At 36.9% G+C, this 25068-nt stretch overlaps 1 protein-coding gene across 5 annotated transcripts in view; it reads right to left on the reverse strand.

Moving 5' to 3' along the window:
• Positions 1 to 25068, reverse strand: part of LOC124949978 (RNA/RNP complex-1-interacting phosphatase-like) — a 43744-nt gene that overhangs the window by 4625 nt on the left and 14051 nt on the right. For 3 of the 5 annotated variants that reach the window (XM_047495962.1, XM_047495960.1, XM_047495959.1), the window contains exons 3-8: positions 20054 to 20085; positions 18735 to 18822; positions 15750 to 15829; positions 10736 to 10851; positions 10513 to 10588; positions 3809 to 3852 (exon numbers count right to left, since the gene is read on the reverse strand). In XM_047495962.1, the coding sequence (XP_047351918.1) occupies positions 3809 to 3852; positions 10513 to 10588; positions 10736 to 10851; positions 15750 to 15829; positions 18735 to 18822; positions 20054 to 20085 (436 nt within the window). Of the gene's footprint in view, positions 1 to 3808; positions 3853 to 10512; positions 10589 to 10735; positions 10852 to 15334; positions 15448 to 15749; positions 15830 to 18734; positions 18823 to 20053; positions 20086 to 25068 lie in introns of all 5 variants that reach the window. The other 2 variants (XM_047495961.1, XM_047495963.1) reach the window with 2 other exon arrangements.

Below are 25068 nucleotides of genomic sequence, written 5' to 3' on the forward strand. Positions count from 1 at the left end.
TAGAGAAATTGCACAAAGATCTACGCACAAAAAGAGAGAGAGAGAGAGAAAAGAAAACTAGAAAATATTTCACGTACGTAGCATTCTCCTTCATTGCAAACTGGATTCACGTTCGCTATCTATCAACGAGATCATCTCGAATGCAAAGTTTTTCTTACGTGTATGTGTATCTTTTAGGAATGGGACGACGTCATTCTGAGAACAGAACACGTCTGCATCTAATGCGAATCTGGAGCAAGCACCCCTGGGGTGCACCGACGACGTAGCGCCGGTAAATGAACCGATCTTCAACGAGATTACTGAGAAACTTCGACCCCCGCTCTCGGTTTCTACTTGGAATCGATTTCTCTCTTGGATCTGGAAAATTCTTTCGTGAATTTTCTCTATCGTGGCTTCTTAAACGATTTCCAATCATCAGCCACCCCCACCCTCTCTCTCTCTCTCTCTCTCTCTCTCTCTCTCTCTCTCTGCACGATAAGAATGTTCCGCGATATGGAGCAACGTTTATTCTCTAAAAACGTTCGTACCGATCTCCCACCTTCGTACCTATTTTATCCTTTTTTTTTTTTTTTATCTTTTTTCTCGTTTCTTTTTTCTTTTTCTGGATTCGTTTAATGCGCGTCCTCACATCTTTTCCCCGTTTCTTCAAACGAATCGAAGAAAATTTTTAACATTCGTTCGACATATACGATGATTTATATCAAATTGAAAAACTTATGAGATTTTTAGCTATTGAAAGTAACGCAATGTGCATAGGTATGAATTGAAAGAAAGAGAAAAAAAAAACAATAAAAAACGCATAATAATAGAGAGAGAGAGAGAGAGAGAGAGAGAGAGAGAGAGAAAAAGAAGAAGATAAAGAGAGTTATGAACAAAGAAAATTCAAAACAGTCCGTTCAAGACTGTCAAACATTTCTCGGTCGTATCAAACGAAAGAAAAAAATATATGTATGTATGTATGTATGTAAGAGTCGTTGTAAACGGTGGAAGAGACGTTAATGTCGGCAAACTCTCGCGTGTACATAAACGCGAAAATATCGTTGTCGCGTGGGAGGAGAAAAGTACGAGTGGCTTTTCGGTGGAGCTCGATTACTGCCGTCTTAAATCAATCGAACGATCGAACGTTTTCGATGTATCTCGCATATGTAAAACGGTGGTTAGAATGGGGGTGATGACGTCGGAAGACACACGTTTGTGAGAGAGAGAGAGAGAGAGAGAGAGAGTGAGTGAGAAAGAGAGAGAGAGAGAGAGAGAGAGAGAAAGAAAGACAGAGTGTGTGTATATATGTATAAGAGAGAGAGAAAGAGAGAAAGAGAGAGAAGTGTATGCAAGAATCTGCTACGAGCCTTTTACGCGCGCCAAAGCCGTGCCTTCGACGATGGATGCGAACGATTAACGACATCTTACGTTCCGCGCCCGATAAATCACCAGCCACTGTAAATGGACTCGCTGTAGGCTTATCTTTCTTTCTTTCTTTCTTGCTTTCTTTCTTTCTTTCTTTCTTTCTCGCTTTCTTTCCCTATCCATCTGTCTCTTTCTTTCTCTCATAAAGTGCCGCCTTCGGTGAAATCGCTAATGAGAAAATCTCGCGTGTCAGCGCGCACGTACATACATAAATACATGTGTACATACGTGTGTGTGTATGTGTGTGTAAATGTCGTTTCGTTCATTCGTGCTTGCAATCAAGGAAAATTCAAGGATTTGTAGGAAGTTATCTTTAAATCTTTTCATTATAAGGTCATCTCTGACGTTACGGTAGATTCAAAATAATAAAAAAGAAAATCAATTGGTAACATTTATCTATAACACATGAGATTTCATAATTAGAAATAATTGAATCAAATCGAATTAGAAATTGACTGACAAAGAGAGTCATAAGAAAATGAATAATCAAATTTCAAAAGTTCTTTTTATTATCCTTACATTTTCTTATGATTTAGATCAATGATCGTATATATATATATATATATATATATATATATATATATATATATAAAATACATATATATGTATATTTTATATATGTATATTTTATATATATACATATATAAAATACGTATCTATAGATGATAAAAATGGAATGTAGAAGGAAGGTAATACATTTCAATCGTAAATACGGTGGTCAACAAATAAAAAGAAAAAAAAAAAAAAAAAAAAAAAAGAAAGAGAGAGAAAAAAAAACAGAGAAAAAGATGCAAAAGAAAGAAAAGAAAACGAAAAAGAAAAGATCGACTCGCGCGATTCGATCTTAGATCGAAACCCGCGTATGTACGTCGAAGTTGGAAGTACTGATAAATGTTAAGTAAAGGCCAAAGGATGGACCGCGCGCGGCTCCTTTTGCCTTTGGAATGCGTTCTCGAGACTCGTTTCACCAGCGTTCGTTCGTTCGTTCGTTCGTTCGTTCGTTCGCTCGTCCTCCCTCGCGAGGGAGGAGGGACTCCACCTTTCGATTCGAACTTTCATGACTTTCCCACGATCCACTTCGTGCGTGAGTCGCATCGTAAGGATATAATATAAAAATAAAAGGAAAGAATGGAAGGAAGGAAGGAAGGAAGGAAGGAAGGAAGGAAGAAAAGAAGAGAAGAGAAGAAGAGAGAAAAAAAAAACGAAAAAAGAGAAGAGAAGAGAAGAAGCAAGGAATCGAGTGATACGCTGTTGCATATTAACGAGCGGATTAATAATCGCTCGTTACGTACGATCCTCATAAATCGTACCTCTCCTCGATGATAATCAATAAATATTAACAATGAAAGTTGAATGATTATACGTATAAAGAATATTATTTTCTCTTGTAAGAACGTTTCTAAAATCACGATTCGTTTCTACGAGAAAACGAGATCTGCCTGATTGGTCTCGAGAACATAAGTGGAAAAAAGCAAAGAAGGAAGAGAAGAAGAATCTTCTTCTTTTTCCTTTTATTCCTCTTCTTCTTCTTCTTTTTCTTCTTCTTCTTCGTTTGCTCGGAAAAGAGAAGAAGCAGAGAAAGAGAAAAAGAAAAAAGAGAGAGAGAGAGAGAGAGAGAGAGAGAGAGAGAGAGGGAGGGAGGGAGGGAGAGACATGGACGTAGGAGAGAAAGAACGCGCTCGGAGAAACTTTCTTTTTCTTCTTCAGCAGTTGATAAACGGCGGCGGATAATTAACAACGGTCCGGTATACACGTCCCGTGCGTGGGCGATCTTTCGCTCCCTCGAACTCCAAGATTCGTTCTCTCTCTCTCTCTCTCTCTCTCTCTCTCTCTGTCTCTCTCTGTCTCTCTCTCTCTCTTTCTACCGATCGTCTTGTTCTCTCCTTTCCCTGTCGTTCTTACCACGAAGGACCGATCCTTCTCCTTCTCTATCTCAATCTATCCTTCTCACTCTTTCTCTCTTCTTTTTTCTTCACTTTCTTTACTCTCTGCCTGTCTGTCTATCTCTATCTTTCCAAAAATAAACCCCTCCCGCACCACAAAAAAAAGAGAGAAAAAAAAAATAAATAAATAAATAAATATAAAAAAGAAAAGAAAAGAAACAACAAAATGTCTCCACGGAGCACGGAAGTTTACGGATTATTATCAACGATTTACATTTTCTTCTTTCTCTCTTTTTTTCCTTTCTTTCTTTCTTTCTTTCTTTTTTTCTTTTTTTTTATTTTTTTTTTATTTTTTTTTTTTTTTTTTTTTTTTTTTTTTTTTTTTTCCCCATATAGTCAGACACAACAAACGTACACACGCGTTGAACAAATCGTTAAACAAATTGATTTTCAATAAAGAGACGTTTACTTCAATCGTCTATCAATCCGATAAAATAAATTTAATGTAAAGCAACACTCACCCTCCTCGGCGCTTGCCATGAAATCGTCCATCGCTTTAAAGAATCTGAAAGGAAAGAGAGGAAAGATATTTATTTTTTTCTTTTTTTAATTTTTTTTTCCTTCCTTCTTTTTTTTTTTTTTTTTTTTTTTTTTTTTTTTTTTTTTTTTTTTCTTTTTTTTTTTTTTTTTTTTTTTTTTGACGAACTTCTATTCGACAAATATCAGAGGTATTTTTTTTCTTTCTTTTTTTTTTTCTTCTCTCTCTTTCTCTCTCTCTCTCTCTCTCTCTCTATCTCTCTCTCTCTCTATCTATCTACCTATCTAACCCTCTCTCGTCATTCCTCCCTCTTCTCAACTCGCGCAAATTGCATTAATACGAAATCAATTTATCGAGTTATTCCTTGATCGTTCACCGCTGCCATTAAAGAATGATTAATGGCTATATTAATAAGTTGCGTCAAAAGATTCTTCTTGTAATAAATCCCGTAGACTCTGGAGCCAATACTCGTTCGATATTCTACTACCCTATAAAACACGCACGCCCCCTTTAACTCTCCTGTTATTGACAATTTCGCGTGGACCGAACGAAAACGTTGGCTATCGAATTTCCAGAGTCTCTCGTTAAAAAAATAATCAGCTAAATAAATATTCAAATATGGTATAACCGGTCGAGGCAAGTGACAGTGTAATAGCTGTGTAATAGGTATGCAGAGAACCGCACGGTAAACGAAAGAATATGGTAATGAACCTTAAGAGCTTCGATGTTACACACCCTGAGTTACACAAAGTACAAGCCCTTGCGCGACGGAAGGGCATTAAGAAGTCAAATCGATTTCGAATTACATCGTTAAAGTAAATCGTGCCGGGCCCGATCTGAAAAGGCGAATCATTAATAATTCACCGATCGGAGCCATCCTACGAATTATGATCATAACTTAGCACCGTTTAGAGCGTGCACCTCGATAAACTCGTATGCTAATGCCCTATTATTTTTCGATGTCACTCCGCGCCTTTTAAAAGAGAACCGACGTTATTTTTAACGACTTTTATATACCGATTACCCTTCGTACGAATATTACCATTGTGCGGACCAGGATTAATAACAATAATTTATATTGTACTCCTTTATCGTATAACGCCTTGCCTGTAATCTTTTCACGAATGAGCGTTATCTTCGTTATGATAACGTGCAAACTTTATATCACTAACTTACAAAACGATCCTTGAATGATCAACGAGCAGAACATGAATCAACTAAGAAGAAGATACATAAAAATTGATCTTTCAAATTTTCGCAGATTCGATGATAGCGATCGTAATAATTAATAGAATTGAGTCGTGCATCATTATTATCATTATCATTAACATCGTTATCGTCGTCGTCGTCGTCATCGTCGTCGTCGTCGTAGTCGTCATCTTCATCATCATCTTTCTATCTTTCCTTCTCTTATTCTCTCTTTCTCTTCCTTTCTCTTTCTGATGGTTCCTTTACCTTCTCCCGATATAACCAAAGAACTTACTAACGGATTAAAACGACTTCGACTACTCGATAAATTAACGCAAGGTGTTCATTCCCCTTCAGCATTCCACGAAGATTCCAGGGACATTCCGAACGCGCCAAGCAAGGTGGAACACTCTTCACTTTGCGCTCCTATACGATCAGCTCTCCCAAACCACCCGCTGAGTCCGCATAAAGTTAATTTCTCACATTGCGATTGCTCACATTTATATTTTCTTCTTACGATCCGACGTCGGAGATCGGTGATCATCGAGAGAAAAAAGAAAAAAAAAAAAAAAAAAAAAAATGTCCGACGACTTTACTATGGTCTTTCTTGTATCGACTACGAGAGATGTTTCCGATCGACGATAAACCATTTGACAGTATTCATTTAAATAATTAATAACTGTATTAAAAGGTGACCTTCAACCGATAGAAAAAAAAAAGAAACAAAAAAAAAAGAAAAACAAAAAAGATCGAAACTCTATTACGTAGATTATTTTAATCCTCTTTAGATACTCGTGTAATATATTTTAGATTCAAATTATCAATCGTTATCGTTGTTCATCGAGGCATAAATGATGACGTTTTAAAGGATATTGGTAATTATTTAACTCCAACGTGTAATTACCATATCTATAACGTAAACTAATCTAACGTGATTATAAGCACCGATCAAGTTTTGACTGCTCAATATCGATACGATTTTTAAAGAGAAACTACATTCAATATCGATACGATTATGTAGATAAAAGAATCATAATACAAAGGCCTTTCAACTCATAATTACTCTTCAATGATAAAATATCCCGTTTTACATAATACAACCAACGCGCTATCCAATATATATATATATATATATATCTCGATAAACGTCAATATCTCTTTGATCGTATACGTTCGAATTATACGCTTCGAGTTTTCGAATAAAAATAAGTTCCCAGGAGATATGTGATTTTAATAAAACTCTAATACGTAAATCTGTCAATCCAATTCAACGATTTTACATAATTTTTATCCATCTATATATATTTACCTATCGATAAAATTAGTATCGATCGGATCGAAAACAAATCAATCAAGAACTTTGAGAGAGATTGAGAGAGAGAGAGAGAGAAAGAAATAAAAAAGGAGAAACGAAAGATAATACATATGTGCTATGAGATATCGAACGATACTCTGATCGAGAGACACCGTAAAAATGACGGCACTGGAATAAGGTGAAAAATGATGGGCGTTAAATTAATTTGATTTTTGAATTTGAATTACAGATGCCCGTCAAAATCTACGATAGAAAGAAGAAATAATCCAATGGAATATTACGTTTGATGAAACTCGCCACTTAACACCAACTCCGTTGGCTTCATCATTATATCGTCATTTCCTTTAATCGTTTTTATCATCATCTACTCCTCGATCATCGTTAACTAAAACATCGTCGTTATTTTAATCGTCGTTGGCATAGATCGTTAAAATATCGAATAAATTTCTTCACAGTTTGACGCTAGTTATTTCTCTTGTCGTGATATTAACATCTTAACAGAGAGAGAGAGAGAGAGAGAGAAAAAGAGAGAAAGAAAAATATATATACACAGAAAGAGAAAGAGAGAGAGAGAGAGAGAGAGAGAGAGAGAGAAAGGGAGAGAAAGGGAGAGATAGAAAATATAAAGGAAAGTCGTAATTCACGAATCTATTACTATTCTCGAACGTGTTATTACGAGCAAACGAGTATTTTCCAAGGATCGAAGTTGCGTAAAATATTACGAAAGATCTTGCTTATCCGATCTACATAGAGTGCCGCGGCGAATCTCGCGAGTTCAACAGGAACGAGTAGACACACTCGTGAAATCACAGAACGACGTTTATGGCAATGCGATAGTCGGACTATAAGCCGAGCTCATTTGAATATCGCGCCGTGTGTGGTCTTGCGCACGCGTCCGACTTACTATCGCGCGAGCGCACACATATGTATATCTGTGAACGTGAGAAAGACGACGAGATAGAGAGAAAGAGAAAGAGAGAGAGAGAGAGAGATATTTCTCTATCGAGATAGATTCGTCTAACGATAAACAGAGCCTTCCCAAAATTTTACTGTTATTCGAACGGAAAAATAAAAAAATATATATGTGTGTGTGTGTGTGTGTGTGTGTGTGTGTGTGTGTGTGTGTGTGTACATATATATAGATGGAAGTTACTTTTAATTTTCAAACATTCAAAAATCACTAACAATCGTTATCTACGATCTTGCTCGATAATTTAATCAAATTCAAATCGATCAGAGTAATCGAGAAAAATTGAAAACCGATCGATAGTCGTTTCATCAATCATTCATCATTTCCATTCAATATGTAATCCATTAAAAATTATTTCTTCAAATTATTATAAATTTTCTATATAACATTTTCAAATTTCAAGTTAAATCGATATAATAATTGTCAATATAAAAGGCAATGTGTAATTGTAAGCATAGTACGGTCATAGAAGGGAAAAGTCATAATGGATGTCAAATTGATCCGTGAGTAACCTCGTATTAATTTTTTCATACAAATTTTAATTTGATCTTTCGATGTACGATATTATACGAATTTTCTTATCGCAGATCTATATCGATCGGTGAAGGATGGGAATCAGGATATGAAGAACCAAGTACCATTTTACATTCAAGTTATAGAACACCAGAGAATAATTTTAGAAATTCTAGATCTTTAGGTACATCGACACGAGGGATTGCAACTGTCGTCTCAAATGAACCCTTAGAACGAAGTATAGCGGATACACCAGAACTTGCCGTGGGGGTGGCTATCGTACGAAAACAACTCGATTGTAAAGTTTTCTCTCAATTTTTCTTCAAAATATTCTTCCCTTATTTTTTTTTCTTTTTTTTTTTTTTTTTTTTTTTTTTTTTGAAATATTACATTAAAATATTTCAATATAATCTTCTTGAGACTATATTCAAATTTCCAAAAATACAACACTCGTATATTCGTATTATCGTTTAAATCTTATTTCATTATATTTCCTATATGTAATTAATTTTTTATCACTTGTACGAAATTTAATGGATATTCAATGACAGTTAAAAATTATACTTAATATCATATAATCTATATAATTTCAAACAGTTAAGTTTAACGTTCACGTTATAACCATCAAATTATATAATTATTTGTTTTTAAGACGCGATGGGGAAAAGAAAAAAAAGAAAAAAAAAGAAAAAAAAAAAAAGAAAGAGGAAAAAAAAGAGAGGAAGAAAATTGAGTTATAGAAGGATTTTAACGTAAGAAAAGAACTTGGAATAAAATCGCCGTTATTCGAATTTCTTATTGGTGAGCGACTTTCGAGACTTTCCATTCGAAATATTTATATCCTTGTCGAAGAGTCGAAACGGCGGACATTCGATATATTCGCGCCGTCGCCACCGTCTTTTAAATCTTTTCCATACACCGCGCGGTTCGCTCTTTTACTCTCTTTTTCTTTCTTTCTTTCTTTCTTTCTTCTTCGTCTTCTTTTTTCTCTTTCTTCAAAGGTACGACCCTTCGGCGGAATTGTTGGATAAAAAGAATGAAAAAAAAAAAAAAAAAAAAAAAAAAAAAAGAGAGGGGGGCAGAGAGAGAGAGAGAGAGAGAGGCAAGCTTCCTTTCCTTGCCTGTCATCTTTATTACAACCATTTGCATAATACATTCTTTTGCGACAGTACACACCGACACGGTCACCTACGCTTTGATACGGAGTCTTATGTCTTGTATGGATCATTCACGATCAATTCATCGATCGATTTTTAATAATCCCCTGAAGATAACTCATATTTTTTTTTTTTCCATTACTAATTCGTATTAATCAAAATATCGAATATTAATGGAACGATATTTTCCAGTCTACGATCCGACGTTCGACGAAACCCAAGGTGGCTGCGGTGAGTTAAATTCCATCTAACGAATGATAAACGATTTTTCAATCGATTATAATCAAATTTAATATTAAGGATTATGTCGAAGAAATCAATCGCATAAATCGGGAATGACGAAGCCTTCCTATTCTATGAAACATAATCCATCGAGAACGACAAGAACTCCACATTGTGGAAAATATTAAAAAGTAATAATAAAGAAAGTAAATATGTTATATTAATAGAAATTCATTTCTTTACGAATAATAAACTTCGTCCTTTTCGTTTTGTTATTACCGCTTCCCCTCCATCACCCCACTCCTCTCCACCCCCGTTCCGACACCCATAAATGTAAAGAAAAATCGAGGAACAAAGAAAGAAGAAAAAAAAAGAGAAAGTAGTAGTAAAAGAAGAAGAAGAAGAAGAAGAAGAAGAAGAATCGATATCGGTAGTCGACCTAAAAATCGTATATAGCTGTTATCTTCTCGGTCAACGGTACGACAAGGTATAAGTTAACAACCGCGAATCAGCTACATGGTCATCATAGAATCGAAGGTGGCATACAAGTAGAAAGACGGAGCCGCTGTTTGAAGATGTTTAATGCATGGAGCCAGGACAACGAGAAGAGCGCGATCTCCTATGAATGTATGTAGGTAGGTAGATAGGTAGGTAGGTAGGTAGGTAGGTAGGTAGGTAGGTAGGTAGGTAGGCAGGCAAGCGAGCAATGCTCGTGGTGTCTGCTGTTTGTACGGAACCCAAGCGAAGAGATCGTAGAAGTACTCTGCAAACATTCCGCTCGACTGTTTCCCAATCGAAGTCACACGTGCTCTCGCGTACGTGCGATAGCGATGGAAGAGTACTACCAAACCACGGTCAAACTTTTATTTCTCCACTTATATGATATTTCTTTATCTTTCTTCTTCTTCTTCTTCTTCTTTTTTTTTCCCTTTTTTTTTTCTTCTTCCTCTTTTTTTCTTTTTCTTGTTTCTTTTTCTTTTTTTTTTTTTTCTTCCTTACTCTAGGTCACACCTTTTTCTCCTTGGAATACGTAATTTGTTGCCGAGACTATTGCTTTTTCGTCATATCCCATTGGACCATCAAGGAAATATAAGATTTTTCTCAATACGATCTTTCGATCCACGTCCGACGAAATGTAAATCTTTTTACCGACAATACTACGCGCTTCTATACTGCATTGAACGAGCGCGCGTGGCTTGGCGTGATGCCGCTTGTATGGAAGACGAAAGAGAAGAGAAAAAGAAAAGGGAAGAGAAGAAAAAAAGAAGAATAACGAAACCGTGAAAGGTGAACGGGGTATATATACGTGGTGGCGAATTTACGTAATGAAGCGATCGCCCGGGTGGTCCAGCTCGTAAGACGAGTACGCGTTTCTCATCGGTTTACTCCTCCTCCATCCTGGTAATGCTCCCAACATGGAAAAGAAACAAAGAAACGAAGAAAGAATATTCACTCTCTCTAGAAGACGATTTCGTGGCACGGACCCACCGGCCAACTCGAATTAAGTACGGCACCGGAAGTACCATGCTAGTATTATATACGTACGACGGACCCACCTACGCACGGTTTTGTTTTTTTTTCTTTTTCTTTTTTTTTTTTTTGTTTTTTCCCCTTCTTTTAAGATTTCTCTTCTACGTTCAAATATCATTTCCGCTTTCGATCTAAAAAAAAAAAAAAAAAAAGAAAAAAAAAAAACTGGATATGGACAAACAAACGTATCTCGTACTATCATTTAAATTATAAAAATATAATGAAATAAAATTGTTCAAACGACAAAACGTAATTCATTTATAATAAAGTAACATGAATGTTATGTAAAATTTAATTGTTTGAAATGAAAGGAAATTAAGATATAACTTAAGGTTTAAAAAGAAATGAAATTTCTCTTGCAAAGGAGACTTTTCGTCGCGTAGTATCCCCTTTTTTAAATCCCTCGCGTGGCAAAATGTATGCGCATTGTCTCGCGCGATACAAGACGGACTACATGCAAAAACCTATGTTCAATGTCGACGGCGAATAAAGACGTCATTTGGTGAGGCGCCTAACTCCCACGTACATCTTGTCGCGCCTTGTCGAGAGCTTACACGCGTGCACGTTAGCGATTGGAGTCTCTTCTTCGGGGTCACACGACACGCTTCTCAAGAAAAACAGAAAGAAACAGAGAGAGAGAGAGAGAGAGAAAGAGAGAGAGAGAGAGAGAGAGAGAGAGAGAAAGAGAGAGAGAGAAAGAGAGACCTTATAATATACCTACTCACACGATGCGTATGCATTTAGGGAATCTGGTTTCACGAATCGTTAAGTTGGTAGTGAATATCACGTAACACGATTCCCTTTTCCCGTATTTTGTTTCCATATTTGCCAACACTTTATTCCCAATAAATTTTGCAGCCGATATCATGGTAAGCAAAGCTAAGCGAGCCGGTTCTCTTCCAATGCTTCGAAAATATTATAATCGACCTGACCAAAAACCGGATCGGACTTGATATCTACCACGTAAAGCGCGGTGTTTCCGATAAGCTAATCTTTAATTCATACGACAACGAAACGTCTTCTCTTTTGACGTTCGATGAACGCACGCGTTATCTATCACGCGTCCTTCGTCATATTCCAGACATCGTTTCTCTATCTCTTATACTTATTCACGGATTAGAATATTCTTGTAAAGTTATTCGCACGAAAAATGATATACGATATGGCCAATTCATTATATACGTAGATCGTAGACAAATCGGAATCATCTCGGATAAATTATTTCCAATATTAAGATAATAATATGATTTCAGATATCGGTAGCATATCTTATCGGAAAGAAACCTTAGATTCTATCCACTATTCTCGACACTTCATTACTTTATAATTCTTTCTTATCTTCGTAAAATATGTCGGTACATATATATAGAAAGAAAGAAAGAGAGAGAGAGAGAGAGAGAGAGAGAGAGAGAGAGAGAAAGACCACATACGTAAATACATCGAGAATATAATCTATCTCGTACGAACTAATTCGCTTTTCGAGAATTCTATATCGCTATACTCACCCAATGATTTTATGTTTCAATTAATAAAGAATTTCCACGAGCTAAAATTGCTAAATCGAAAGTCATATCTTTTACGAGAAATTATCAACGATGAAATTATCTCATATCATGAAACTAACATACTATCAAATTAATCGAACAACGCTATTGTACTACATTAGTACACGCATGATATTCGTAATTTCTATCGTACGTTGTATGATTTTACAATGCTTTTGATATTGTCGTATCGAACCTCCTCTCTCTCCTCTCCCCCCCCCCCCCCCCCCCCCCCACCACCTACTACTATCTCGTCGATCGATCTTTGCCTTGAATCTTCGCTCGTTAAATTCTTACGATCATGAAAGAGCAATTAAATCGATAAAGAAACGAACACTGGAAGCAAAGGCTGAAATTGTAAGAAAAGGAAAAAAGAAAAAAAGGAAATAAAGATATAAAGAAAAAGAATTGATTTTACGCGATCAAGAAGTTTACCAAGAAGCTTTGTTTCCTGTTTGTAGAAATCCTGAACTCTCCAATATCCTTGGTCACACTGGACCGTAAATATGTTAATACTATCTCTTAAAAACTTGAGTTAGCCATACATAACAGCGTAAAGGAAATAAGGAAACGTCGTTAACCTTCCACGCATTCTCGATCCAAAAATAACAACAGGACAACGTACCTCCGAAGAAATCGGACATTTTTACGGCACGTTTCCTACGCGTTGCAACTCTTCGAAGATATGTCCTCGAAAAAGCACGAAGGATCGATACCTTCGATCTTCTCCGATTCTTTGGAAAGAGTCAAGAAATTCGAGGTAAAATGGGAGTCGAGTTTGCCGAATAAATCCACTCGATACGAGCCCAACGACCTCGAAAGGATTCTCTCTTTGCAAGAGATGCGAAATGTTAAAGGAAAAAAAAAAAAAAAAAAAAAAAAAAAAAAAAAAGAAAGAAAACGGAGAAAAAAAAAGGATGTCGTACGAAACGGAAAGGACACTAACCTTAGACGCTTTTAAGTGCCAATTTTTCTTGACCTTGCATTCAAACTCTTTATCTCTCTGTTTGTCTGTCTGTCTGTCTGTCTGTCTGTAAGTCTGTCTCCCTTTTTTCTCGTTGTTCGACCGAGTTCAAGGATATCTAGAATATTAAGTGGCGCCTAGTTTACACCTCTCATCTCAACCAACTTCCCTTCTTCTCGTTTCAACCACGAAAGAGTAACCGATCCGATCCCATCAAGGATGCCGTTAATTACGCGAAGCGTATGCATCAAGCCGCAAACCGGACGTCATTCCATCTTTCCCGCTTGAATAGATCGACGAGCTTGATCGATACCGTTCGATCTATCTTCTTCGATTTTACCTTCGGTAAAAAGATACACAACGTATAATAGCATTTTTTTTTTTTTTTTCAATTTTCTCATCAATCTTTTCAATCCCTACTTTTTCTTTTTCATTTTCTTTCTTTCTTTCTTTCTTTTGTTTTTGTTTTCGTTTTTTTTTTCCTTTCTTTCTTTCCTTTCCTTTCAGTTTTTCCTTCCTATTTTTATTTGTTTCGTGTATTTATTTTTCTTCTGTCTTTTTCTTTCAATTTTCTTTTTTTTCTTTTTTCATTTTCTTGCTTTCTTTTTTGTACTTTCCCTCTCCTTTTTTTCGTTTGCGTTGGGAAAAAAAAAAGTACAACGAGCCTGGATAAAAAAAAAAAAAAAAAAAAAAAAAAAAAAAAAGAAAAAAGAAAAAGTAAACGAGCGGGGGACAAAATTTTAACGCTTCTTCCGACGATGTTAATATCGTGGTGTCGTCTTTATAAATGGCTCGATCCACGTACATAAGTCGACGTCGATATAGTATCTTCCGATACGTTTCGTTCCCCGTGGCGAAGCATTGGAGTTGAAGAAGAAGAAAAAGAAAAAGGAAAAAAAGAAAGAAAAAGAAAAAAAAAAAAGAAGAGAAGGAAAAAAAAAAAAAAAAAAAAAATTGCATACCTATGTATGTACATAGGTATGTGTACATATTTATATTTATATATATATATATATATACACGCACGTATGTACATGCGAACTTGCGAGCACCAACTCGCGACGTTCTGTAAATCATTGGACGTTTACTGCGGTTAATTAACAGTCCTGAACCGACATGCCAGTTCGCTGCTCCTTCGCATGCTGCGCCGCGCTCTCACCACGCGGAAAAACCGCGGTCTAATGCGACCGAGAAAAAAAATCGATATAATAAGTATATGCACATACGTGCGTGCGAAAATCGAAAGTTCACCGACACCTTAAACACGATCGATACGATCTCTTTCTTACTTTTCTTCTCTTTCTTTCTATCTGTCTTTTTCTCCCTCTCCCTCTCTCTCTCTCTCTCTCTCTCTCTCTCTCTTTCTCTCTCTCTCTCTGTCTCTCTCTCTATCTCTTTCTCTTTCTTTCTCTCTTATTCATTTTTGCCAAAAAATTTATTCGTCGTAGAATTTCGTGAACAAGGCCGACCATAACCAAGCAAATTACTCGCGTTCGCGTGCTCGACCTATCGTGATATTCCAGAACTTGGAGAGTATGTAATACGATTCTTGACTATATAGCCCACGTTTTACGACCTAATTTAGTGGTCGAAAATATCGTGGGGGGAGAAGAAGCGAGGACGATAAATTTTTAAACGCGATTTTTGTCCAGCGCGTTTTGCACGTTGTCTCTTCGACGTTATCGAAAGAATTTTCGGAAGCTGATCGAGAGTAAAGTTTACCATGAAATCAAAGGCAAAACAGAGAGAGAGAGAGAGAGAGAGAGAGAGAGAGAGAACGGGGGCGGAGAGAGAGAAAGAGAGAGAGAGAAAGATAATATATAAAAATTGTAAAAATCGATTCACGATTTTTACGGATCGATAGATCGAAGAATCAGCCTTAAGGGCAATGCAATTCGAAATATCCTGCAGCAGCTGGCAAACGTGAAATACGATTAGCATTAAACTAGATATGGCCGATCTTTCAAGAGAGCGAGTAGAGCCAACTGTCTAGGCTTTCGTGTCGTATATGCCTGTAAGTCGGGTAGATCGCTGAGGGCGCCCACACCAGGTAACAAACCGTGCGACACGATCTACACACCTCTCTTTCCTTCCTCTTCGACTTACCAGGAGACGAAGGTGCTACCTGTGGCGCCGTCCTACCTCGGCACAGGTTATCGTCTTTGCGTACCGGAATTATGTTCCGTCGCAAAATACATCGAAATGTGATAATAGATCGACTTGCTCGTTTCGATGCGAAAGCAACAAAAAAGAAAAAAAGAAAAAAAGAGAGGGAGAGAGAGAGAGAAAAAAAGGAAGACAAGGAAAAACAATGTGTTAAATATCAAATCGCAAGTTTTGATAACAATGTCAAAGAAAAAAGAAAAGATGACGACGATGATGATGATAAAGAAGAAGAAGAAGAAAAAGAAGAAGAAGAGGTAGAGAAGGTGGAAAGAATGTTAGATATAAAATAGATCTAATTGTTTTACTATCGACGCATATATAAAAATTCAATGGAATGTATTACCAATCTACTTACTTCATAACGCTATTTTGTGGTGGTACCCTCTTCCCGGGTATCATAATCTTCTCATGCTTCACATCGGCATTTGTGAATTCCTATAAAGTAAAAGAAGAAAAAGAAAATAAAAAAGTCATAAATATAATGTAAAAAAGACTATTATCATGTTTATTCATAAAACTTTAAGAGGTATGTTAATATTAAAGAAATTCTACGAGCGATACGAGGCATTATCAAAAAATCGCATCTACGATTCGATCATTACGTACGCGCTCTTCATCCAAATCTTGAGATTATATTAATTATCTTTCTTAATTATTATGTCGAAGAGTCTTTAATTATCAATAATATGAATAATTATGCAACTCTGAGTCGTGTTATTCTGATGAGATATACCTTTGTTATGCCTGATGAAATCACTCGACAGAAGTCGAAGAAAATGAGAGAGAGAGAGAGAGAGAGAGAGAGAGAGTGTGTGTGTGTGTGTGTGTCTGTGTATGTGTAAAGGGAAAAAAGAGATAGATAGATCAGGAATGAAGGAGAATACTCGTAAGGGAAAAAGAAACGATACGATGAACCGAACGAAATGAACGAACTGTGTTCATGGGTGTTCATATCTTAGATGACTACATCGCCGACTGGAACCATATACTATAGTGAACTGTGAGAGAAGAACAGAGATAGAAAGAGAGAGAGAGAGAGAGAAAGAGAGAGAGAGAGAGAGAAAATGATATAAATATTCATGAAGTTCTCTATTATCTCGCGTCCCGATATGTTCTCGCTTATTGTAATTATTTATACGCATGGTACGTACAATTTAATGACCCACGAAATATAATTGTGATTTATATTAAAACGAATACAAACGATTACGGGATAACAACTGGCACGATAGATAGTTCGACGTCATTAAATCAATTATATTTTACAACGTATACGATACGCGACGATTTCATTATCGATCCTGTGAACTAAAAGTCCGAACTAAAAGAAAGGTGACATCTCACTTCTCGATTGTCCTCTTTTATCGTGTCTCGTACTCTTCTTTTCTCTCTCTCTCTCTCTCTCTCTCTCTCTCTCTCTCTCTCTCTCTCTCTCTCTCTCTCTCTCTCTCTCTCTGTCTGTCTCTGCTTGGCTCGGCACAGCCACAGGTTGTCGTAACCGAAACCCGTTATAAACGATATCAGCCAACAGTTATCACTCGTTTCTCCACCCCGATGACGGATCACGTCATTATAATCGATCTTTCTAATTCTTCTTATTTGAACATTAGAAACTCTATCCCGGTGGCCGGCCTAATGGCTGCATCGAGCTCGAGCAGGAGCTCCTTTTCTATCTCACTCCCCTCCCACCCTCCCCCCACCTCGAAAGTGACAAAACTCATTAGATCGGTCGCGACTCTCGAAAACATTTTCTATGTACGTACGAGTGTTTTTGACCATGCAGCGATTAGTTTTGAAGAAAAAGGGAGTAAAAAAAAAAAAAAAAAAAAAAAAAAAAAAAAAAAAAAAAATACACAGGAAAAAAAATATAACAAAAAAAAAAAAAAAAAAGAAAGAAAAAAAGAAAAAGAAAAGATTACTCCTCGCGAAGAATGATCCCTTTGTTACGACTAGCATATGAGCATATCCTCATATATTCGTGAGGTGGTCGGTCGACGAATTAAGAAATTAAATGACCGACTTCATTATGTATAATGCGCTCTAATTAGGCGTGGGCGACACCCTAAAGTCCCGCTACGTTAATTGTTCTTGAGCCTGCGCGGCTTCTCGATTGATGCTCATCATCTTAGACCGCAGTGTTTTTCAAATATTTCTCTTTTCTCTCTCTCTCTCTCTCTCTTTCTCTCTCTTTCACATGTACGTATAGTATAATAGCGAATGACCATTTGGAGAAAAAGAAAAAGAAAAAGAAAGTATAAAACAAAAAAAAAAAAAAGAATTGGAAACGAAAGCTGAAACAAGACCGCACCGACTTCCTTGGGACTTATTAATATAATTGATCGGTTCTCGGTCCTGACAGGTCTGACCCAGAAGAAAAAGAAAAAAAAAAAAAAGAAAGAAAGAAAAAAACAGCGTACCGAATGCGTGCTCTCACTCAAGCAACGAATCATCATCGAGTCCAAAATTTTCGATCGAGATTCATCGTTCCCGTCAGCAACACAGCAGCCACGGTGACTATTCCGAAAATCTAATAATAAGTTCATTAATTCGTTCTCCTACCGACCCAACGAATTAACTCGACCCGCTCGACCGCTCTTAAATACTTAATAAAGTCCAAACTGATCCTGCCGCAATATTAGTCGCTTGAAATCGGAGAAGAGGGGAGATGAAGAGGAGGGAGGAGGGTTGATGTGGGAGAGCGAAAAGGGTCGAGGACAGGTGAAAGAGAGAAAAAGAGAGAAAGCAATGTAGGAGGAACGATAGATAAAAGGAGATAAGGGAGGACCGAACTGAGAGGTCCGAAAGAGAGAAAGAGAGAGAATGAGAAAGAGAGAGAGACGTTCCTCTCCGGATATCTAGCTGATCAAGGAATGCGGCAGGTGACGGCAGCAGCTCGCGAGATACAAGAAGAGAAGACGTCTCTTGTTCGGAGTAAACTAAATGCTAAGAAATTCCTCCGTTCTTTTTCTTTTTTTTTTTTTTTTTCCCCTTTTCTTTTCTATTCTTTTCTTTGATCTATCATCGTCGAACGGATTATCGTCCGTACTAGTCATGGCAAATTTATTTAACGTCACTGTTATTCCGATCATTCCAAAATTTAAGACATGCAGTATTCTTAGATCATGTGTAAGGAAGAAAAAAAAAAAAAAAAAAAGAAATAATAATAATAAAATAAAGAAATAAATAAATACGTAAAAAACAAAGTAAAAATATTTGAATATAAATTCAACGATAATTTCGCATTAATGATCATAAAAAAAAAAAAAGAGGAAAAGGAAAAGAAAAAAGAAAGGAAAAAAAAGAGGTGAATTGAATTTGAAAATGGTAATGGTGAACTTACCTTTTTGTCATAGTAGCGTTCTGTATTCGTCAGATCGACGATACATTTCAGACGCGGAAACGCTTGCAGCAGTATCGTCGGCGTGAATCTGTAACAACGTACATGGGGGAGAAGCCCCCCCCCCATGTTATAAATGTGAACGTTTTCAATTTATTGATAGCATCGTAAACGATGCATTACATCGCGTCGTCGTAAAACGTAAGAAAACGACGTCTTCCTTCTTCAATTGTGAATGAGAACAAAAAAAAAAAAAAAAAAAAAAAAAGAGAAAAAAAAGAAAAGAAAAACAAGAAAAAAAAAGGAAGTTTTTCATAGATTACATTGGTAAATTTATGTAAGTGTTACTCTGATATTACCGCTTGTATATATTAGAGTAGAATATTTTTCGGAGACCCGATCAAAGGGTTAAAGGAAATAGAGGAGGAAAACAAAATAATATATATATATATATATATATATATATATATATATATAGAAGTATATAAATAGATAGATAGATAGAAAAAAAAAAAAAGAGAGAAGAAAGGATAAACGAAAAGGGCTCGAAGACGACAACGACGACGACTCGATGATATATCGCAGCTGGAAAGGGATTTCTCTCGGTTGGTACCGACAGAAATAAAAGAGGCCGGATTAAGGCGGGGGTGTCGGCCCAAATAGTTTCACCATACCCTTCGATATATCAAAAAGCTTCTGAGAGAGTCTCTCCAGGTGCGTTAAGGGCTCTGTTCTTCTCTGTCTCTTATGCATCGAGCACGGGCCGAACGCTTTGTCTATGGGACACGGATGAGAACGAAACTGAACGAACCCCCATAAATAAACAACCCTCTGTCTCTCTCTTTCTCTCTCTCTCTCTCTCTCTCTCTCTCTCTCTCTCTCTCTCTCTCTCTCTCACACTTACACACTCACATTCACACTCAGATTCTCTCTCTCTCTTTCTCTCTCTCACACACACACACACAAACATATACTCCTTCTCTTCAGTTTCATCGTAAGCGTTCTCGAAGTTATTAAAAGAAGGTGCTGCGGAATTTATTGACAAAAAGAATCGGTTCGATTCGAGATATATTACGAGAACATTGGGCTAATACGATTCGACGAAGATTAAAGTTCTGAACGAACGAGAAAGTGAGAGAATCAACGCGGGCGCCGTTAAAGTCACGCCAACAACTTCATTTTGTTCTATTTTGTTTCATTCTCTTTCTACAAGACTGCTCTTTCGTTAATATTTATATAATTTTCAATGATATTCACATGATTTTACGCTCATCATTATATCGAAATATCAATCTTTTCACGTCAGGCTTTATAACACTCACCTTTGTTCGGGCGTTAAATTGTTGACTACGGCCTGAAACAGAAAAACAAAAAATAATATATTTAATGAACAAAAATGAAAATGTTCGCGAAATATAAAACTTGAATCCTTTTTAAATAGAAAAGAAACGTCGTCTTTCATCATCGAATGATTATCACGAGGAAGATGTAAAAAAGGAGAAGGATCACTTTAAATGACTTTTTCTTTCACGAGCAGAGAGAATTTCTACCGTGCGCATGAAAGTTAGCACGTAAAAAGCTAAGTCATCGTAAACGCGCGAGCCATGGTAAATTAATAGCGCAACAAGGTACACGCACAAGGAAAAACTTTACGTGTAGATAGGGCTACATCTTTTGAGTTGATTGATTGGCCGAAATCTTTGGCCTGGAGGATAACGATACGTGATGACGGCGATAATCACAAGAAGTCAAAGGCACGCTTCCGAAAAGGAAATCAAAGGAGAAGGATGATCCAGCGATTTTCGTCGATACACCTTCGTACGTGATATCGTTTCGAAGCTAATAAATGCGGACAGTCGTACAAGCCTCGAACACGTTATTAATCATCGTATTTTACACGATTTACGATGATGTTGTATCTTCGGAATGTATCTTAATACTCGTTAGATACATATTAAATGATCGTGACTATACGTCGTATAAATAAATCATATATATATATATATATATATATATATATATATATATATATATATATATGTTTTCTTATACAAATTGAAAGAAATAAATTTATTATTTGAAAAAGTTCTTTTTTTTTTTTTTTTTTTTTTTTTTAAATTTCTCCATTTACCAATAGTCTAATATATTCGAAAGAAGAATTTATAAGTGACTAGAAAAAAAAGACGCGTATAAAACGATGCTCATTGAGAATCGTGGGGGCACGTAAATTGAAAGTTTCCCCTTCTTCAAAGTCCTCTTACCTTAGCATAGCACCCGCTATGGGTGGGCTAATGGTAATTACTGGTTTAGACCGTGCGATCCGATTGGCTGGGCGGAGAGATCGTATCTACGGATGAGTACGGAATGAGTATCGGTCGCATTAATAACGGGCCCGTTGCCCTATCGCTTTCGTGTCCGAACGTAATAATCCGACGTTGACTAGGCGTGAGATACTTTTCTTGTCGTTCCGTAAGACCGGCCCGGTATTAGCCGGAGCAACGAGTTTTCGAACATGAAGTCGTTTCGATACGACGCACGAAATCGATTGCGTTACACGACGGAGAAACGATAAAAAAGAAAAAAAAAAGAAAAAGAAAAAAAAAAGAAAAAAGAAAAAAAAGAGAGAGAGAGAAAGAAAGAAAGGAAAGAAAAAAGATAATGAAACAAATGAAAAAAGTAATAAAAGGGAAAATAAAAAAAAAAAAAAAGAAAAAGAAAGAAAGAAAAAATCTCTAAGAACCTCTTCCGATTATCTATCACTCGATATCTATGATAAAAATTGAATGAACGTGCGAATGATAACGGCGTAAGAGATATGACGTCCGTCGTTCGGTCGAACGAAGATTTACGTATTTACGTTTGGAATGAAAGAATGAAAGAGAGAGAGAGAGAGAGAGAGAGAGAGAGAGAGAAGGAGAAAAGGCGCGAAGTAAATACGGAGATTTACGAGCCTCCTTCGGGAGAAGAGCTCGGCACTCCTTCAGGAAAGGATTCGGGAATGGCGCCTTTGGTCAATGGATCGAACGGAGAAAGAAAGAATGCCGAGATCGAAGAAGAGAAAAGTAAAGAAAAAAATAAAGAGAGAAAGAGAGAGAGAGAGAGAGAGATGGAAGACCGACCGAGTAGCCTCTGCCCACCTGCGAAATTTACCAACCCTACCTTCGAAGGACTCTTCGAGTCGTTTCAAGGGAGTTTATTTTTCGCACGGGATTGAAGTTGGATCGTTCTCGCCGTTGATTCCACCATTCAATTTCACGATCCTTAGTCTAATATATGGCCGCGTCTAAATCAGGATTATCGGACGACGAGCCGCGGCCGCCATTGTAAGGCTTTTGTGACCGGCCAAATGCACTTCCATCGTTTCTTTCCTTTCCCCGATCCCCACCAACTTCTTCCTTCTTTGCGTACGCGCCCGAAATACATTTAAGACGCGTGTGCCTCTCATATCCCCCAGGTACAAAAACTGGGATATCCTTGAACGTTCTTTCTGACTGTGTAAATCCTGAAAATCGACGGATTCGATTGGACCTACCGCAGCCGGACAGGAAGTCGCGATTCTTTCGAATTTTCTTTTTTCAAATTTCTTTTTTTTTTTCGTATCTTTTCTTTCCCGGATGAAGAAAGACGAAAAAAAAAAAAAAAAAAAGGCATCGGACGACGGAATTCGAAAGGAATTTCTTTTTTTTTTCTTTTTTTTTTCTTTTTTTTTTTTTTTTTTTTTTTTGGAAGAAGAAAAAAACAAACTAATTCGAACGGATCATCGAAAAGAAGACTATTCTCGATATGTGAGTATCATCGATATCATCCAAAATACTCGATCGCACTCGAGAACCATAGGAATCTTTTGGCTGAGAGAATCGAGGAGCACTCGCGCGCTTGCTCCTACCCGCCACCCCATCCCCACCCCACCTAAACGTGGGCGTTGGGCAACGGTAGATATCTTTGGTATTTATTGGAAATATTTATGAAGGGTGCCCTTTCATGCTTTCGCACCGAGTGGGCTGTAATACCCACTGTACAAGAGAAAGAGAGAAAAGATTCCACCGGCTTGAAATCGACGCACACGATTTTGTTAAAACCGGCACCGGGAGAAAACTTTTCAACGAGAATCCTTTTTTTTTCTTCTTCTTCTTCTTCTTCTTCTTCTTCTTTTTTTTTTCTTTCTTTCTTTTTACATATGGCACGCGTGAGATGAAACATAAATGTAAACGAAAGACCTCGCTCTTTCTCTCAATTATCATCTCCTTTCACTTATCCCATCCAAAAGGGATATTGTTACGAGTGAATACGATCGATGTAATTGTTGCTTTCGCAATATATTTTCAATGAAAAAAAAAAAAAAAAAAGTCATACGCGTATGGAAAAAACGGAGAGGGATGGGGGGGGGGGGAGAGATTTTCAATTTTACAAAAGGTCAAATTCTGATTCAGCCATTTTACGTGAAGAAAGGAATGTCTTTCGAAAGGTCAACTTCGATGTTTCTCGCATTAAAGTATATCGTCGATTCCCACGCAGACGTCAAAGATCGAATGCGATTTCGAGAGAGAATTTCGAAAGAATTTGCGTTCGTATGTTCCTCTCTCTCTCTCTCTCTCTCCTCTCTCTATCTCTTGTTCTCTCTCTTTCTTTTTGGCTTTTGCTCGCTCGTGTACGTATTGAATTGAGACGAGACGAGAACCGTAGGTGACCCATTTTAAATCGTTCGAAATCTTTCTGCCAAACGAGTAAGTAAGTGGATACGGGTAACGTTTGCGCATAGATCAGTTAGAGGAACACTCATATAAAAGTCTATATGGCCTTTCCATGCGATTCACCACGAATGTTGCACCCAATTTCGTCCGAGAAAACGTTTCTATACTATTCCATTACTATGTATATTACATATACGTAAAATAAAAACATGATCAAATTTAAACAATGAATAAACAATATACTTAAGTTTATTTACCCGTAAAGATAGTTCTCGAGTCGTATAATATAAATACTTTTAAAATCGATATGCGATCATTTAATATCACGAACGTTCTCTCTTTCTCTTTCTCTCTCTCTCTCTCTTTCTCTGTTACATCATCCTGCTCATGAAAGAAATAACCTGGTAAATATATATATATATATATATGTGATAGCAAAAATATAATAATTCATTGACAATCGAAATGCAAACGACGTCTATCACGTATTTCCCGTATTCTATGAAAAAGCAATCGTTCGGAGTTTCAACATCTTCGATATCGTTCAACGTGTAACTCCGGCATTTTATTTATTCGATGCTCCTTGCCATGGGAAATACAGCGAGACGCAATGGTTTACGTTACGTTCGAAGCAATAGTACGGAAAGTAGTAATAGTATTGAGGAAAAGAGCATCGAACGTCCCAGCAATGTATTATTATGCGTACTTTTCTACGGTTAGCCGGTGGTTAGAAATCGTTCGAGCGATTTTACTTCCTACATACGTCGAGTTTACGCTCTTCAGAAAATTCTCCAGAACGTCGTTATTGCTCCACGAATGGTGGACGTTAGAAGGAGCAAATTTCCTATCGTCTCTTGTTCGTTTATACGTCGATAAATAATAATAATAATAATAATAATAGTAATAATAATAATAATAATAATAATAATAATAATAATAATAATAATAATAATAATAATCCGTATCTCCTATCCGTAGTTCATCCCGTCCCGTGAAATAATTTCACTACTACGAGAACAAACGAATATCTCATAAAATATTTCAACTATTTTCTAAGACCATAGGAGAGGAGCGCCAATTAAATCAAATTCGTGAAAGTCCATAAAGAGAGAAATAGATATATATATATATATATATATATACAGAAAGAGAGAGAGAGAGAGAGAGAGACAGAGGGAAAGAGAAAAGAAATTAATGGTTTACCTAAATCACTTTGGAACGTTCTAAGAGGTGTTTTCGATGTTGAAAAGCACACACATACAAGCTTGTAAAATACGTTAGTGTGAGGAAAGGAGAATCCTACAGGTGCGTCTCCTTTTCTTTAACATACAAGGATCAGGAGTCTTCCCCATCGACGAGATAAAAAATGAATCAGGGAACCATCAATCCTGGTACGCGTGCCCCGCAGACAAGGCGATTTCGAGAAGAACGAAACGCCGACTTTACGAGAAGCCCCCGTAGAAAATCGATTCACCACCCGCGTGGAGAAGCTAATAATCTTGCGCGATTCTAAGTCCTTTCCGCGCTGACCCTATCTGCGATTCCAAGATCGTTAGAAAAGCCGACAACACGTTTGACTGAAGTCTTCTTCTTCTTCTTCTTCTTCTTCTTCTTCTTCTTCTACTTTTTTTTTTTTTTTTTTCTAA

Source organism: Vespa velutina, chromosome 6 (assembly GCF_912470025.1).
Source record: "Vespa velutina chromosome 6, iVesVel2.1, whole genome shotgun sequence".
NCBI lineage: Eukaryota > Metazoa > Arthropoda > Insecta > Hymenoptera > Vespidae > Vespa > Vespa velutina.